General features: G+C 43.0%; 1 protein-coding gene across 1 annotated transcript in view; it reads right to left on the bottom strand.

Moving 5' to 3' along the window:
* Positions 1-17,646, bottom strand: part of LOC117761221 (plexin-A1-like) — a 192,266-nt gene that overhangs the window by 67,429 nt on the left and 107,191 nt on the right. The window contains exons 7-10 of the mRNA XM_034584918.1: positions 15,714-15,837; positions 14,449-14,602; positions 13,350-13,449; positions 7,493-7,607 (exon numbers count right to left, since the gene is read on the bottom strand). Coding sequence (XP_034440809.1) covers positions 7,493-7,607; positions 13,350-13,449; positions 14,449-14,602; positions 15,714-15,837 — 493 coding nt within the window. The remainder of the gene's footprint in view (positions 1-7,492; positions 7,608-13,349; positions 13,450-14,448; positions 14,603-15,713; positions 15,838-17,646) is intronic.

Raw genomic sequence — 17,646 nt, 5'->3', positions numbered from 1 at the left:
TTTGCAGTGCTATTCATCTGTCTGCCGTAATTTCTTTCTCTCTGTGACTCATTTATCTTTTCCTCTATCTGACACACACACACACACACACACACACACACACACACACACACACACACACACACACACACACACACACACACACACACACACACAGGGTTGATGGTGAAAATGCAATATTCATCTGTGTTCACCATTAGGAGGGCTGACTGTGAGCGCTGCGGAAATGAAGATTTAATACCGCCTAAATAATTAAACCACCGGGACATGTGACTGACACAGAGAAACACACTTGCACAAGCACAAACGCGGAAAAAACACTCATGCGTGGCCTACAAACCACAGCGCATCTATCATGTCGCCATGTTGCCGCGCGCTTGTGTGAATCTTTACCACACATTTGCTCTTCATTAAGCTTTCGCTGATTGTGTATTCATCGCAGCAGCCGGCGTGTTGGCATAGCTGGGGTGATCCTCAATGCATTGCTGGGCCTTGCCGGGTGGCAGAGGATTACTTCAAGGAGAGAATAACCTAGCAGCCATGTTGTACCTCACGCTTCTTCTTGCCAGGGAGGAGCTCAAGTGACTTCTTTACATTTTGTCAATGTCATAGGAGGATTAACACCAAGCCAATTAGAAAAAAGAAAGTGTCCTTCAAATTGGCATGAATGTAACGAATAAAGAAAGCTGCATTTTCTAAACTCCACTCTCTTTCTGTGGCCATAACTCTTGTTGTCCTTGTGTAGTTGTCTACTAAGCTCACTTCTTAGGGTGTGACAGGCTGCTCACTCCACAGTGTCTCCCAGCCAGGGTGACCCACCCTCCCTGCCTTCTGTCGGTGAGGGATTGATGTGAGGATGCTTCAAGAGAGAGGAAGTTTTAGGGAGAACTTTTGAAAGGACTTGAGGAAGAACTTGAGGAAAGGAAAGAAGAAACGATAAGCTGTGGGATGGCGAAGACTAAAATAGCCGCAGAGAGACAAAGAGATGAAACATCTGCAGACATATATCACAGACCATGCCTTTGTGTTCGCATCTAGAAAGAAGATCCAAATCTCCTTTTCCTTTACTGTTACTGATACATACAATATGATAGTGTGGGCAGTACACATACACTCAAATAGTGCTACAACGTGACCGAGGGGCTGAATTACATCACGAGTGCTCAAAAATCGCCTCCACCTCCTCCATTCACCACATTGTTTGGTAGTAACAAATAGAGGGATGTACGAGAGAGTTAGCCAAAACACCTGATACAAGCTCACACTGATTTCCCAGAGGTGGAAATGTGATTATTGACTCTTGGACAAGTGTCTGAGAAGTTTCCTGTAAAAGTTCATAAAAAAGGAGGGGGAGGGCTGGAGGTCTGTCAAAAGCGGTTTGAAAAGCACCGCTACCAAACCAGTCCAAGGGTTAAACGCTGGCCGGTCACGGTCCGACTAAATTCCATATGGCAAAAAAAGGCATGTGGTTACTTCACCCTGTCGCCTCCACTTCCTCTCCATGTTCCCTCTCTTTCTCTCTCCTCCTCCCTTAACTACAACCATGGAGCGCATTTGGAAAATAAAGTCAGACTGAATTTAATCTGCTGCTTGTTACTGCCAGAATTTCTGTACTCGCCTCCCTGCCCTTGTGTTTGTTTCTTTCTTCACTTCTTTTTTCTTCCTGACTAGCTCTGTTTGCATCTGGTCTCAATTACAGCACCTCTGTCAGTCTTTAGTTTGTCCCTGGTGAAATACATGCACCACTAGAAGGACTGCATTGCTTTGGGAAACAGCAGGGGGGTATTAGATCCCAACTCCACCGATTTTCTCATTTATTCATTCCCTCTTCAGAGCACAGTTTAAATTGTATTAAACCAGCTTAGGCATGTCTCTTTTAAATATTAGGCAGAAACACATGTGTGGAACCAGCTTTGAGCTACAGGGTATGCTTAGGTGGACAGGGGAAGTAAACTGACTAATAAATGGAGAGAATAGGAAACAAGAAGGGTAAAAGTTTGCAATGGAGATAAAAAAAGGAACGTTTTGTATGGTTATTAATGCGGTACGGAAAGAAAATGAAGTAAGACCAGAAATGCAGCCTGTGGAATGTAACAGTGAGAAAAGGTGAGAGACGCTGCTAAAACACATTTCGGTTGAAGGCCCCAGGTGGGTAAATGGGTGGAAAAGGCAAAGCATCATGATGAGGGGTGAAAACTGATATTTCAAACAGATAGAGACGCAGAGAGGAAGAGAGGGAAAGACAAAAAAGGAAATGGGTGGATATTAGTCAACCACTTGCCCACTTCGCCCTCCCCCTCACCCACATGCCCCCTGCAGCCCTGTGCTGCTGGTTGTGCTTTGTCCTGATAAGAAACAGTGACAGTCTCACAAACACATGCTAAAGCAGTATAAACTAACACACACGTATGTTCATGCACACACAGTTTGGCCCCTCGAGCGGCCTTGGCCCACAATCTGTGGGATGTCCTTCTCTAGTGTGTGTATGCGCGCATGTGTGTTCTGGTCTGTGTCTGAGTACCAGCCAGGGTAAACACAGTATGCCAGAATGTCACGGTCCAGGGCCTTCACACCTCTGTCACAAATAACCCTGTCAGCCACAAAGAGCCAGTCTGTGTGTGTGTGTGTGTGTGTGTGTGTGTGTGTGTGTGTGTGTGTGTGTGTGTGTGTGTGTGTGTGTGTGTGTGTGTGTGTGTGTGTGTGCCTGCGTGTGTGAAAGGGAGAGAAAGGGAGAGAAAGAAAGTGTAAGCACGTGTTTCTGTGACTGTTAAAGAATGTTTGGGTAAGGCGGCGCTTGAGAAAATACATGCACGTTTATTGTTATGCTTTGTTCAAAGTGCAGCCTATATGGAGCCTCCCTTGTTAATGTAGTGTCAAGGGACAATGTGTCACACAATAAGATTACAGCGGAGTAATTGGCAACAGACAGGCGAGTCAGAGTGTGTGATATCATGAGAGTGTGTCTGGTACCAGCAGTAATTCTAAGATTCAGACACATCTTCATCCTTAAATTGTGCCTTTAATATATGTATTGTTTAGTGTGATGAAGCATTAGTTAATTTTAGGAAGGACAGTTTTTCTCTTTCTTTAAGAGTTTGATGAGAAGATCAATATCACTGTCATCGCTGTCCAGTAAATACATAACTGGAGCAAGCAGTCACTTAGCTTAGCATAACACCCAACGATCAGGATCAGCTAGCCTGTGTCTGCTCTAAGGTATTACAATCTGTAAGCACAGGCCAAGCTCACTAATTTCTATTGCTTGGCCAGGACCACTACCTTTCTAACAACTTATCCGGTTGCTGAGCAACAATTCCAAGCAAAGAAAAGGTTTAGCACATAACCACCTGAACTGTTTATTGTCTACAACATCAAGGGATGCTGAAGAGACAGACAGGGCTGAAAACAACATTATAGATTATTTGACAGTCCACCAATTGTCCCTAAGCTGGTCCTGACCTGCCTGAGTCTCGCTCCTATACCGGACCCTTTTTTCCTGATTGCAGTTCTTACAATTCTCTCTTTTATCAAAGTTGTAAACGTTGCACGAGGGGGAGGCAGGGCCTATGAACAATGTGTGTCTTAGGTAGTGACAGTAAAGGAATGCCTGGGTCTGTGTATTCCCAATAGCTCACCATGGGTTTTCATAAAAGAAAGGCAGGGGCAGCTTAAGAAAGATGACACATACAACCAACATGCTCACAACCCCACTTGCCTCGGCTGCCTTGACTGAAATCTCTCAGAGTGGCAAAGGTCTTAACCCCTGTAAATAAGGATATTTTCCTGAATGTGAAACCTCTACTTTAAAAGTTCTAGTACACATTACCATACAAAGAGGAGGAAGAGAAAGTAGGTGGAGGAGAGTGAAGGGACAAGGGTGACATCACTTAGATCATTGTGTATCCTTGAGTAGAGGGACAGAAGGAGGACAAGGAGCGGAAGGTGTTGAATTGATAAAAGAGTGAAAAATTCATCACTGGGCTCACACATTCTTGACACAGACGTGGAGGACATGCCAAAAATAATCACAGAGGAAGAAAGTGATGCAGAAGCTACTGTGACCGATGAGATGTACTACAACTGACAGAAAAAAAAGAGTTTGGACATGAACCCAAACCACATTTGGAAGAAACACAAAGAATGTTATTATTTAGTATGTGGCAATCCTCATCAGTGATGAGTCATCGCTCCTCCATTTGCCTCAATCTGGATCTGAACCTTAAACAAACAATATTACAATTGTTTAAAACATGAGGCTGAAAAAAGTGAGATGGAAAGGGAAATGGGAAAAAATGACAGCCAGAGAGTTTGGGGGGGGGGGAGGCAGCACTGTAACCACAAATATCAGTCAAGTTAACCGCCGCCTAGATTGCTCAAGTGAGACTGAGCCTTGCTTTGCAGCAAAAAAAACATGTAAACTTGTCTTAACATAGCTGAGCCCAGCCACCTCCAACCTTGCCTGGCAGTCATCAAGACTATGGCTGAGAAGAGTGCTTTCTCTCCTGGGGTATGGAAGGAGAATGAAGGAGGAAGAAGGGAGACAATTGAAATTAAGTTCCTTCAAGAAGGCAAGGATACAAAGGAAGAAAGGGGAAATTTGACTAAATGAATATAGGAATAAGAAAAGAAGGAGACCTACCTTCCTTCTTTCAGTCAAAACTTCTCTCTCTTTCTGCAACTTTTTTTGTTTTCATAATGTAACTCTTACTCCTCTCCTGCAATTTTATGCCCGGTTGCTCCTTAATTCCAAAATGTGTTTGTTTTGCTATTGTTGATTCATGCACGTTTGATTTTGGAAATGTCACTCATTATATTTATTTCCTCTCTGCTTACTCTGTCTATCCATTCCTTTCCTCCACGCTCTTGACACAGTCTTGTTCACAAAAACAAACCACACACTTATGCTCCTTGACTGACTATTTAATACATTTTTAGTTCTTTTCTCTTTTGACAATCACAAAAAACTTATTCTGTACAATCTAATTTAATCAAATAAATTGCAGATGGATGATAGTGCCGGTCGTGAGAGGAGGAGAACATAAAATAAAGGAAGAAGAAAAAAAACATCCTCCTCTGCGACACACCGGTCCTCTGGGTTGCCATGGTAACAAAAGATTCGGATACTGTCAGAACAGAGTGAAAAACTTGAAGAGGAAATAAATTAATGATGAGGAAGAAATGTTTATTGTATTCTGAATGATGACATTGATGTTTATCTGTCTTTCTTGTATGGCAACTATAATTTTTTAGGTTTCAAGCATTTCTGTGTGACAGAAATGGGAGAGTAATAATGTGAGGAGTGAAAAGTTAGAGCAGCAAAGGTAAAAATGTCTGTTTTCAGGTGTTTTGGTTAAAAGATTTTGTTTTCATTCAGGGTTAACGCAGAGGACGAGCGAGCATATGTCAACATATAAACTTCCCTGATGGCATCGCAAAACTATTGTCACTACAGTTGCATGTGAAGAGGCGAAACCATAGATGTCTGAAAGAAGAAAGGCATGTTTCTGTCTTCTGTCTCCTTTCATAATCCACACACAGAGGAAGAAAGGTGAAGAAAAGAAGGATGAGAAAAAGATGGGGTGAACAATCACCAAAGTGGTGAGGAATGAGGTAGAGAGAGAGATGGGCCCTGGAGAGGAGAGGGATAAGTCTAGCCTACAGGAAGAGCTGTACTAGTTGGGGCCTTGAGAGCGAGACTAATGGATATGGCAGCTAGAAGAAGGATGATGAATGACTCTGTGCATGTGTGTGTGCACACACATGTCACTGTCAAAATGTTTGCACATTTGTGCATTAAAGACACAAAGTAGAGTGGTGTTGTGTCTATGGAGTATATATGTGTGTGTCTGTGTGTGTCTGTGTGTGTCTGTGTGTGTGTGTCAGTGCAGATGATGGATTCTCTGGTGGAGCATGTGGTTGGTGGTTTCTTGGGCAGCCGAGGTGACAGGAGAGGGCTCTCTGTGCACATGCCACTGTCAGCCGGTCTGTCCGTCTCGTCTTTCGCCCTGCTGCCCCTCATTCTTTCACACTCGTCATTTCCCACTTCAATCATTTGTCTCCTTCCCTTTGTTACGCTGTCTTTCTTTGTTCTTGACCATAATGTTTTTAACCAAGCCTCTAACTCGAAACACAATGCAAAAAAATATATTTCTTTTAAATAGAGCCTTAATAGACTGTGTTGCAAGAATTATCTACATGCATTTCAAACTGTAATTAACGATCATGAAGTAGATATTACATGTGTACACGATACACCTTGTGTCGTCATCTCCTGCTGTTCGGCAATATTTCTACACAGTTTATATGTTTACTTGCACTCCGCATCCTGTTTTCCTATATTTTTCCTTTCATCACTGCAGGCCTTTCCTGTAAATCCATCCGTTACCACTCTGGCCTCTCTCAGCTCAGAGTGTGCTAGCCAGCGCTCTCCCCATGTCTTGCAGATGGGCGCACTAATCCGCTAACGTTAGCTCTGCGAGGCGTGAAAGCTGGGCCCGTGTGTTGTTTTGGATGGGCATGGAGGCTGTGGTTTTATCATGGTAGGGTTGGGGATTCTGCCACAGCCTCGGGTTGAGGAAAGAGATAAAGAAGAACGTAATTGGATAAAGGTTGACCAATTAATAAAGGCCTGTGATTTAGGCTGACCAACAAGGAGGGGGGTTAATCTGCACTGGGAAAACAGGGCGAGTCAGACCACAAACACGAGGAGATAAGGTGAAATTGTGTGCATGAGTGTGTGCATTCATGTGTGTGAGGTGTCAGTCAGATAAATGCAGCATGACTGTCAGTCACTTGGGAGCGTAGTGGATTTACATTTGTAAGTCTATTGAGAAGATATGTATTTAAATGCATTTTCGAGCCGGTTTGTCTCCCAAACACAGCCCTGCATATTCAGACAGGAGAAAACCACAGTGAAAACATAACATTGCTATGTGTTTATCACTAATATCCTTGCATTCACTCCAGCAGTTGTCAAACACTTGTTATGCCTTCCATGTCGCGCGCTGTAACAGCCACTCGGCACGATTGATATTAGCTTTTATGCTAATGCAGCATTTGGCTATGTAAGAACAAGGCAGTATTTCCAGAGTCAATCATTCATTCCGGCCTGCTTATGGCCTTATGGGCCACGACAGAATTATTGCTACATAGTACACAAGCTGTTGTCCCTGTGCCAAGAGAAAGCAGACACACAAAGCCACAGAAATTGAGAGGGGAAAGGTGTGTGCAGCTGAATGCCATTTGTGCCTGTAATTTAAGTTTACATGTTGGAAAAAATAAGCAATCTTTCACCGTGCAATCAAAGCTTCACTAATGAATGTGAAAAATAGCTTTCATAGCATGAAGAACTATGGTAGGTGTAGCTCAAATGTAGAAAACATTACTTTCAGCACAACTATAAAATAGTCTCTGAAGATTCTTTTTGGATTCTTCACACATTTCTGCCACGATGAATACATATACAGTTGCATTAGGACAAGAAAAATCTTACCTCAGAGATGTTGACACGTCCCTCCTGGAAAGAGCAGTCATTGGCATTCTGGGTGCACATATGGCGGTACTTGCACCAGTGGCAGGGGAAGGAGCCATTGACACAGGAAAGGCAGCTAAAAAAGAGAGAGAGGAAACGGTTAGGGAGTAAGAAAGGTCAACTGTTGTCTTATTTTACTGTATCTATAATTCCTTTGACAAACTCAAGGGGATTTTTCCAATCGAGGTGATTGGAAAAATAGCAGAATGAGACAATTGTATGCATTTCATTTGAAAAGAAAATTCTTGGGCCCTCTTCACTTGACATGGCGACATAGCTCCTTAGCCTTGGCATAGGTAGCAGACCGGCTTTTCACAATTCAACTAGGTGTTTACCATAAAGATTGTAGAAGATTAAAAAGTGGGGAGTTGGACAGAGAAAATGTGCGCTAACAGAACTAAACAGAGCTAAAATGTAAATGTGATGTTTTAAATATATATTGTAAATGTACTAACTGTGATATAACACGAGACCAGAACGTAAATACCAAACACACTGATCTTTGGGTTTTTAAACTTCTTTCTTTATTTACCATTATTTCACAGACATCTTCAATTTTACAATTGAGTGTCTATTTATTATCCAGGTGTTAACTCTGGACTTTTCCCACCCTGTCTGGAAGCCTCTTTCCTCTCTTTCAACCTTTCATCCCTTCATTCTCCATCCTATCTATTAGCTGTCTTAACCTCTGTGTCCCACTCATCTCTCTCATGCTTGTAACTGTCCATCTCTTCCTCTTTCTATAAGTTCAATGATACTCCTCACAATCAGCCCACTCTCTGCATATATTTCCCTTCTTTTTCCTCTTCCCATACCTCCGCTGTATCATTCTCTCCAGTATTCATCCCCGAGCGTCTTTCTGTCCCTCCGTCTCTGCCTCTCTCGCTCTATCCATCCCTTTCATTTGCTCCTGCCTCATTCAAAAGCTTTCCCCCCTGTTCTTTGTCTAAAGCTCTCTTTCATCCGTGGGGCTACGAGCACTCCCCCATTTTAAATTCACCTGCTTTAGCTGAGGCGAGGTGCAGATAGACAGACTGAAAGAGAAGGATGGGTAAGGGAAGAGAGAGATCAAAAGCAGGTGGATTTCCCTGAGAGAGGTGGAGACGCCAGGTATCGTGGGAGAGGGAGAAGGGAGAAAATAGGAAGGAGGAGGGGTATAGCCTGCGGGGCTTTGCATGGGTGTCTCATGGGACAGGGAGGAAACATTAGGTTGGAAGTTGAGTGAGTGTGTGTGTGTGTGTGTGTGTGTGTGTGTGTGTGTGTGTGTGTGTGTGTGTGTGTGTGTGTGTGTGTGTGTGTGTGTGTCACAGCCAGACAGGTTCAAGCACACAGTTTATTAACACAGCTTTGTGTTATTCGTGCTCTCTCAGCCCTCCAGAGATGCTACAACTACTTGGTATCTCAATTATGTGCGCAGTATTATCTAATGTAGCCTACGAGTTAACAAATAAAACAGTTTCATTTTATTACAAAGCTTACAAGAGCCCTTTGTCTCAAAGATGTTGCTCAGTTTCAGAATTTCTTCCCTATGACTCATTTAGCTTTGTGAGCATATGGTTTTGCTGGGAATATAATAAAGTGCCACATTTAATACAGTCAAGGTAAGCAAGTCTAAATCCATATCAATAAAAGAGCGGATAGAGATGCACCATGCAGGCTGATTTGTATTCAACAGCGTCTGCCAGGTTTGAATTTGCGCATCTGTCTGAGCTACAATGAGCCCACACCCGACAAGTTCTCAAGTGTGTTTTAACCCTGTGCAAAATGCCAGCTACCCTTCCCCTCATCCGCATAAAAAATGAGGGCTTTAACTCTTTAGCTCAGACATGGAGCTCATATACGAATCCATCAAGCCCTGACGTGGATTCATTTGGATCAATTAGGGCCACTCATTTGGTAGGTGCGCACTTTAAGCGATCGTTTCCAGCCCAGCCCCCTCCCTTTTGAGCGAGATCAGGCACTGGAGCTAAATTCAATCCCACTACCGCTTTAATTGACCAATTTAGCATTGTGCTGAGAGAAGCTGTCCATTTAGAATGAGGGATGTGTGGCTAAGGAAATAACAGGCCTCTTAATACCACGCAAGAGCAAGTGGGAGATTTGTCAATGTTGCCAACAAATGGAGGCGAGGCGATTAGGCTTTGCTATGATAGGTTAGCATACAGTGCTAAGACTCAAGGAGCAGAACTGGGGGTTCTAGCTCAGTGTTTTGGTAAGAAACAGGAGAGGAGGCGTTAACACTGAACAAAAGAGCAGATGATATTAGTGATGCACGACAAATTAACATCAGGCAACTTAGCTCAAGTCTTTGTTGGGTTTCCTTAGCTCCATAATAATCACTACTTTGAATGTCAAAGAGTTTTTTTTTTGTCGGGGGCCACAAATGGATCAGTGCTCATCAAAATACAGTACAGCACCCACTTAGCACAGTAGGTAACCAGAACCAAGCAGCGAACAGTACAATCTACAGTTAGTAGTTCACACCAAAACACCAGACAACACATCTGTCACTGAGCCCTGACATTAACCATTTCTATCTGACTTTTATCTTTTATTCATGTCAAATCAACCCTGTTAGTGTACCAGTGACGTTGAAATAACGAGCAAAATATCAGCAGGTAACCACGGCCAACTTTCTCTGACTTTCATGATCACGGCCTTTGAAACAAAAGATGGTGCCATTATGTGTGCCACCCAAGGCCAGCAGTAAGCCCAATCTGACAACCCCCTACTGCTCACTCTTTGGTTCCTTGAAGTAACCAGGGCCCCTTGTCATGAACTGCCTAAGGATCTCAAAACCTCTCTTTTAGCCTGGGCGCAAACCCTTTGAAGGAAACACCCACCCAGGGCTACCAATAATTCTTCTCTTGTCCAGGGGTGGGCTCCTTCCAGTCACTTGAAATAGCCCATAGCCACACAGAGGCTTTGAGCCACGCTCCCCGTATGGCCACACTCATAATGCTAATTTAATCCGTTCATATTCAGATGCTAATCGACCTACGCTAGCTTTGGAGAGGTAGTGTCTTCTTTTAGGGCCTCACACAATAGGCTGTGATTTCCTTCTTTCACCTCAGTCAGTTTGGAGTGCTAAATACAATCTGCTCTCCTACTGAGGTGCGTTTGACACTCCTGCACATGAGTTGAAATATGAGTTATGTACAGGCTACTATTCACTTGAAAAGAGTGGAGGTGAATAATTTAATGGTCCTCTAGAGAAGTCTATCCTATCATTACTGGATCCCTTTAAAATTTGAGGGGAGTTGATAAAACACCCAGGGGCTAGTATTCCTGCACATAATTTTACTAATGCATTTCTGAGTGTTTGGTTCAAAATAGTGCAATATGAATACGCCTTTTACAGAGATACAATTGGAAAATTCTGAAAATGTATTCTTTCAAATCTTTTCAACTACAATAATTTCCTTGGTTTTACACATACAACTCTGTGCCCACTTACTGTATTATTCTATGTGCTTTTTTCTACACGTTACATTAAGAGCACTCTCAATAGCACAAGAAAAGACTGAGTCGCTGTCCGAGCCACATTATCCAAAAAGGTGCTTCACACGGCCTGAGGCGGACATTTAAACCCCATTTCCCTGGCGGCCTATCCTCTTCTATCTAAAATAAATAGGGAGCTGTGGAATGAGAGAGGGCGTATGGATATATTTAATTAAGGAGCAATCATGGCTGTGGGTGATTTTTTATTTAAATCTCAGCAACTCTTAAACTGAAACAGTGGGAATTCTAATTAGATTAATACCACTATGCAAATTTATGGCATTTTTGAAAAGGCAAGGGCCACGATGTAATCAGCTGAGTAAATGAGCGGAAGGGGTGTGTGTTTTTTAGGGATCGGGGGTTGGACATTGGTGTGTATGAGCGTAAACTATTTAGAAACAGGATGGAGCAATTCCAATTTCTGGCATATTCATTTTCCTCCAAAAAAGTAGAGTTACAATTACCTGTATAATGCACACGTAATTCATTCACAGTTGATAAATATTGTGTCTGCTAGAAAATGTGTTCCTGCATGAGGCAGGACAGTCTACATCCTTCACCGTGTAAATGTCTGCAGTATTTAAGCCCATCAGAGGAAAATTAACAATGACCACGCATTCTGGAAACCTTGCATGTGGTCGTGTGGGCCTGATGTCATTACGCCAACGACATTACCAGTCTGATCTCATCAGACGCCACACACTGACGCCCGGGGGTACATCCAGTATGCGGGCCGAAGTGCCAGCTCGAAATAGGATTCTTATCTTCAGCATCTCTCTTCACCATCAGTCGCTGCCGAGGATGCAAAATGCCATATCTGTAACTTCATTAAACGTGTCCATTACATCACTCTGAGGCTGCATTAGATCAGCTCGGGGAGCGGATTTAATCAGCGTTCATTGCAGTAATATCTTTAAATTGGGAACTATCTTGTCTGCGTCACTTCTCATACATTTTTTTGCCTCGGCTTGTGAGATCATTGCTATATAAGAATCTTTGACATCATATTTAAATACAAACATTAAGAGACAATGTCAAACGTTTTATCAAATTGGGTGTTTGCTGTTGTAACATGAAGAAATTAGTACTCACAGGATTTACATCTTACACAAGATATACCCCAGACAGTCAAAGGCACTGGGAGTTAGAGCAAACACCATGGGGTCCTTATGGGAGACGAATTAACCGTGAGTTGACATTGTAAACCACCACACCCTTAACCAGCTGAGCTAATCATCGTTGTTGTGGCAGGGGATTTGTGTACGAGGGCAGCGAGACGGTGGGGGAGTTGGGTTAAAGGTCACAGTAACGGATTAGGTGTCCGAGACATTCAGGGCTTCAATGAGATGTAAGTGACTGAGCAGGGAGAGGTGTGGCTGTGTATGTATATGTGTGTATGCATGTGTGTTTTTGGGCAATCCTCGAAGGAGGCTCATCTAACATCCAGAGGGAAGCCATGATGGAGCCCTGCAGTTCTCCAGGGGCTTCTGAGCCATCTGCTGCCCTGAGGCTAATACCCCAGCAGACGTTTCAGCCTCCCCTGGATCAGCCACGGACGGACAGGAGGGTGGGCATGGTACAGGGCAGGATGTAGGAGTTGGAGGATTCTTTGACTGCGGTGGGGAGCATCAGGCTCCTGGTAGGACTGATCTAGGGGTGTGGCTGCATGGATAGTAGAGATTTTCAGCAGAAGGAGGATTAGGAGACGCAGTGAACTTCAATTGGGCAGAGAGCTGAGGGCATCTGGAGTGTCGAGGAGAGTAACTCAGAAAGCACAAGACTTAATTCACCATATTAAAGAATTACTGTTATTGTGTAAATAAAGACCACACTGAATATTCGAGAGCTCAAAAAAGCTGAAACAATTTGTTTTATTGAGTTGGGACGAGGCATAAATGAGGTTAAAATCTGTGATAGGGAGGCATTATGGAAGCATGGCGTAATTAATTAATCATCGATGTATCATTAGTTTGTGTTGTGGGTTATGATAATAGGAGTAGAATTACCATCTCATATCCCAATCGTCATATACAGCACGTTCGATTTTTCACTCCAGTGGTAACATAAGCCCTCTGTGGAAGTTAGAGGTGTGTGTGTGTGTGTGTGAGTGTGTGTGTATGTGCACGCACGCACACACTTGTGTGCATACATGTTTAACTGTATCTTTTGTGGACAGTAACATGAGACAGTCCATGGTGAAACCGGACGGAGACTCTCTCTTACAAGATCAAGAAGGAAAAGACTAAAATAGGACAAAAGCACACAAAAGTAAATGACTATTAAATGCCTCCAGAAAAATGTGATTATTGTAACTTACGACTGGTGGACGCTGCAGTTGTAGAAGACAAAGTCGACACTAGCGAACTTCTTGCCCGTCTCTTTGGATTTCAGATAGAGCTTCACCACCCGCTTGTCACCTGCACCAAAAATGACACATGAAAACACATTTAAAGTACTACTCTGTAAAGTTTTAGAGAAGAATAAAACCAATTAATTACTAAACTCATGCCTAATAACTCCGTATAACAGAATGAATGTGATAAATTGGGTGTTTATTAAAACAATTTATTTCAATGACACGTCGTCACACTATAAATTTGAATTCCCCTTGTGTGACCTCAACGGATAACACACACGCACACACAAAGAAACAGTGTAGCTTAGCAACACACCCCTCATGTCACACCCACAGTGGGGTGGCTTTAAAAATAGCAGCAGCAATCAATGTTTGGGTGCCAGAGCTGATGAGATCTGATAATGGGGCACATTAGCTTCAGCTGAAGAACTACTGAGATGCGGCTTTGAGGAAACTTAGCTCAAGCTGACATATTTTCACTGCTTTGAGTGTCAATACCAAACAAGTTTTTATCTTCTTTGTGGTGTGATAGAGTTGGACATGAAACGCAGATATTTTTAAATATAAGGATAAACCACATGGAAGTTGCTGCTTTGAAAAGAAGTTAGAAGCATAACCGGAGTTGTTTAGATGGAAAGAGAGAAAGAAAATGAAACTGACAACAGTGCATAATGCATGATAATGGGAATTCAAAAACAGTTATATTTCCAGTGGATAAATGAACACTGGTGTTTGCGGCTTTGAAAGGGAAAGTGCAAGCTTTATTGTTGGTGACACTTTATTCTGAATATAGACGCACTACGCAAATCGTCTGTTAACATTAAAATTCTGTTCTGGTCAATGCACGACTCGAGACGTCTCCAGCTGTAATGCACAAAGGGTCTTTGTACATTAGAGCTGGAGGAGTTTAGGAGGAGATATATCAACCCGTGTAGGTTTTCAGTATGCAGTAGTCCATTACCGAATTCTTCCCATATCCCCACCCTGCCTGCCCACTAGCACCACCCAATGACCTCACTACACCGATGACTTCATCATCCTTCACCCTTCCCTTCCCGACCTTTGTTCCGTGTGATCGGGATGATGTCCCGGACGGAGGGAGATAGGCAGAAGATGTGTCCATCCTGGATCCGTCCCTCTGTCTCCACGTAGTCCTCGAAGGAGCAGTTGACCCCTGCTGACAGATCGGGCACGTTACGAGCCTGGAGGACCAGCTAGGGAGAGAACGAGAGAGAGGGGGAGAGCGAGAGAGACCGTCAGAGCAAGATCAATGGAAGGACATGGTGTACATGGATTGTTATAAGATATGACATGAGGGTTAATGGGTGTTCGGGGGTGGGGTGGGTGGGGAGTTATGTGCGAGTGTAGGAGGAATAAAAGAGGGTGAACGTGTCAGTGAATGTGTGTGTGCGCGTCAGTCACTGCAGCAGCTATTACATCAAGGTTAATGTGAACAATGCTAATGTGCAGAAAGAAAGTGAGGCAAATTGTAATACCTCAAACCTACGTGGTTACATTGAGGAGCTGCTGACGGACTGAGATCTCTCATGCACAAACACACGCTTCGAGATTTTCATAATGAAGACTGAGAAATGCAGTTTCCTAATTAGAAATACATTACACTATTAAAAGATCCAACTTTAGTGTAATAATCTGTAAATTTAAGGTAAATATCTACTGCAAAAATAATGAAACAACTTTGACACCAAACATTGTATACTACCAACTGCTATTGTGTCTGCTGCTGTTGCCGTTTTCAGTAATTGATTTCTCTATTATTGAACCAATTTTCTGATGGGGAGGTTTTAAACCTTGAAATTGTTTGAAAAAAAACCTGAAGACTCCTGGAGATTGTACTTTGAATTTGAATTGGTGAAATAACACTTAAAATTCATGGTCTTATTGTGACCTTTTCCTTTTGTGCAGTTTCCCAATTAGATCAATAAGAAATACAGAAGTTAAGTTTCTTCTGTTTTGTGCACTGTGGCGAAAAAGGAGAAGTGTGGTAGGGCAACACTGTGTTAAGGAGGAATTTTAATACAATACATTTATTGCGATTCACTTATGTACGTAGGTCCAGCACAAATGTATGTAGAAGTACATGTTGAAGGCAGTGATGACAGACCTGTGTCTCAAGCAAAGAACGTAAATAAAGTGGATGCATATTGTTTCAGACAATGGAACAGGTCTAAACCCTTTCCACTGGATACTGTCCTTAAATCACAAAGTTTTTATACTTATATGTTTTGTCCCTGTCTTTAGTTTGGAAACGTAAAACAGTGTAATTTCAAGTCCATATGGGGCCACAGACATACAACGTCATACCTGGACTTCAGACATGGTGACTGAAATGTTTCCAGGCTGAACAGTGAGATCCACACACTGCCTCTGGTCTGAAGCAAACCTCTGGGGCTCTCCTGCTCGTTCACAACGGTCCTTGCGCGAACATCTACGGGAGCAGAAACAACAGAGAGGGAGAATAAACAGGACAGTGGGAAAAGGGGAATGATGAGAATGATAAGAATGATAGGAGAAGTGAAGAGAAAAGAAGGAAAGAACACATGAGAGAGACAAGGGGTGAGAGGAGGAGAGAAGAAAGAAAAGAGAGAGAGAGGATATGAGCAACTGTTAAACTAATATGACAATCATATTAAGATGACAAACATGCACAGCCATCACACAAATGGGAGCAATAATAAAAGACAAATAGGCTGATAGCTTACCCCAGCCATTACTGTATGCCTTTACATCATTACCTTATTGGCCCTGACATTTGTGCAAGAACCACTAAGCTATACGAACACACAGCCTCCCCCCCCCCCCCCACTTATCTTTTCAGTTTAAAGCTCCACCCGATTCAAGTGCCTCAGGAGATATACAGACAATCATTAAAGTTCCCCTGAACCATAAAAATGATACAATTCCGACCAGCCATATATCTAGTGAGGTCAGCAATTTCCTCTCGCTTATTACAAGCCAACTGATCGTGCTAAAAATCAGCATACAGGCCCTTATTGTTGTGGTTTAACTATTAGATATTTATAATGCATTAGCTATCACTTCACCCTCGCGCTAACAACAACTGGTCCCAGTGGTGAGGGGAAAGTGCTGATGCGGCACTCTGCGAGACCTAAACAATAAGAGGTGGGCAGGAAAAAATGCTAACTGCCTCCTTCACACAGCAGCGCGCCATCCCCTTGTTTAGTTAGCCTTCACTCACGCTCAGCAAAAAAAAAAGCTGTCGCCAAACACTCCCCTGACACACACACACACACACACACACACACACACACACACACACACACACACACACACACACACACACACACACACACACACACACACACACACACACACACACACACACACACACACACACACACACACGACAAGAGATGCAAAGGTATGTACACATTTTCTCATTATAAACCTATTTTCTTTCTTCTGCTTCTCTGGTGTGTGACTGCGTGAATGAAGTGTGCTAATTTGCCCAGAAACACCTCGACATTGGTGTATGTGTGTGTATGTGTATGTGTGTGCTTGTATTCCCCCCTCAATTCCGCTGTTGATTGAAACCACCCTGGCTGTTAATAAGATGTGGCTAAAAGCACCAGAGGGCTGAAATGAGGCTTATAAATAATTTGCCGATTAATACTACTTGCCCATTTTGTCTGAGAGGGCCTCGACCAGATTTGGCGACATTATCAGGTAGGAAATGAGCGAGCTGCTTTCCAGACACAAGGTCAAAATGTGCCCAAACGGAGGGTTATCACAGGTTCAAGTCCATCATGATTGTGTGTGTAATATTAAATATGAACATGCATGTGTGTCTCTACTGAAATGGAGAATCCAGGTGGTGTGTGTGCCTCGAGGAAAGACAGGTTGGCGATACGTTTTGTAAGTTTAATTAATGCAGAGCGAGATGGCATTATGCCAAATGCTTGAGGTGTTCCAAATGTGGTTTAACATCCTGTCACCTTTCAATAACATGTAACTGTTCTCGCACTTATTCTTGCACACACACACACACACACACACACACACACACACACACACACACACACACACACACACACACACACACACACACACACACACACACACACACACACACACACACACACACACACACACACACACGACAAAATGAGAAAGGGAAAAAAGATTACAGACAGTGTTATATCACAACATTGGTGGGTGATAAGACTCTAAACATAACCACAAATATTCTGTTACATATTCAACCTTAAAAAGCTTT

The sequence above is a fragment of the Hippoglossus hippoglossus genome, chromosome 5 (genome assembly GCF_009819705.1).
Source record: "Hippoglossus hippoglossus isolate fHipHip1 chromosome 5, fHipHip1.pri, whole genome shotgun sequence".
In the NCBI taxonomy this organism is placed as follows: Eukaryota; Metazoa; Chordata; class Actinopteri; order Pleuronectiformes; family Pleuronectidae; genus Hippoglossus; species Hippoglossus hippoglossus.
The sequence above is the reverse complement of the archived record's forward strand: the minus strand, read 5'-3'. Positions and strand labels throughout refer to the sequence as shown.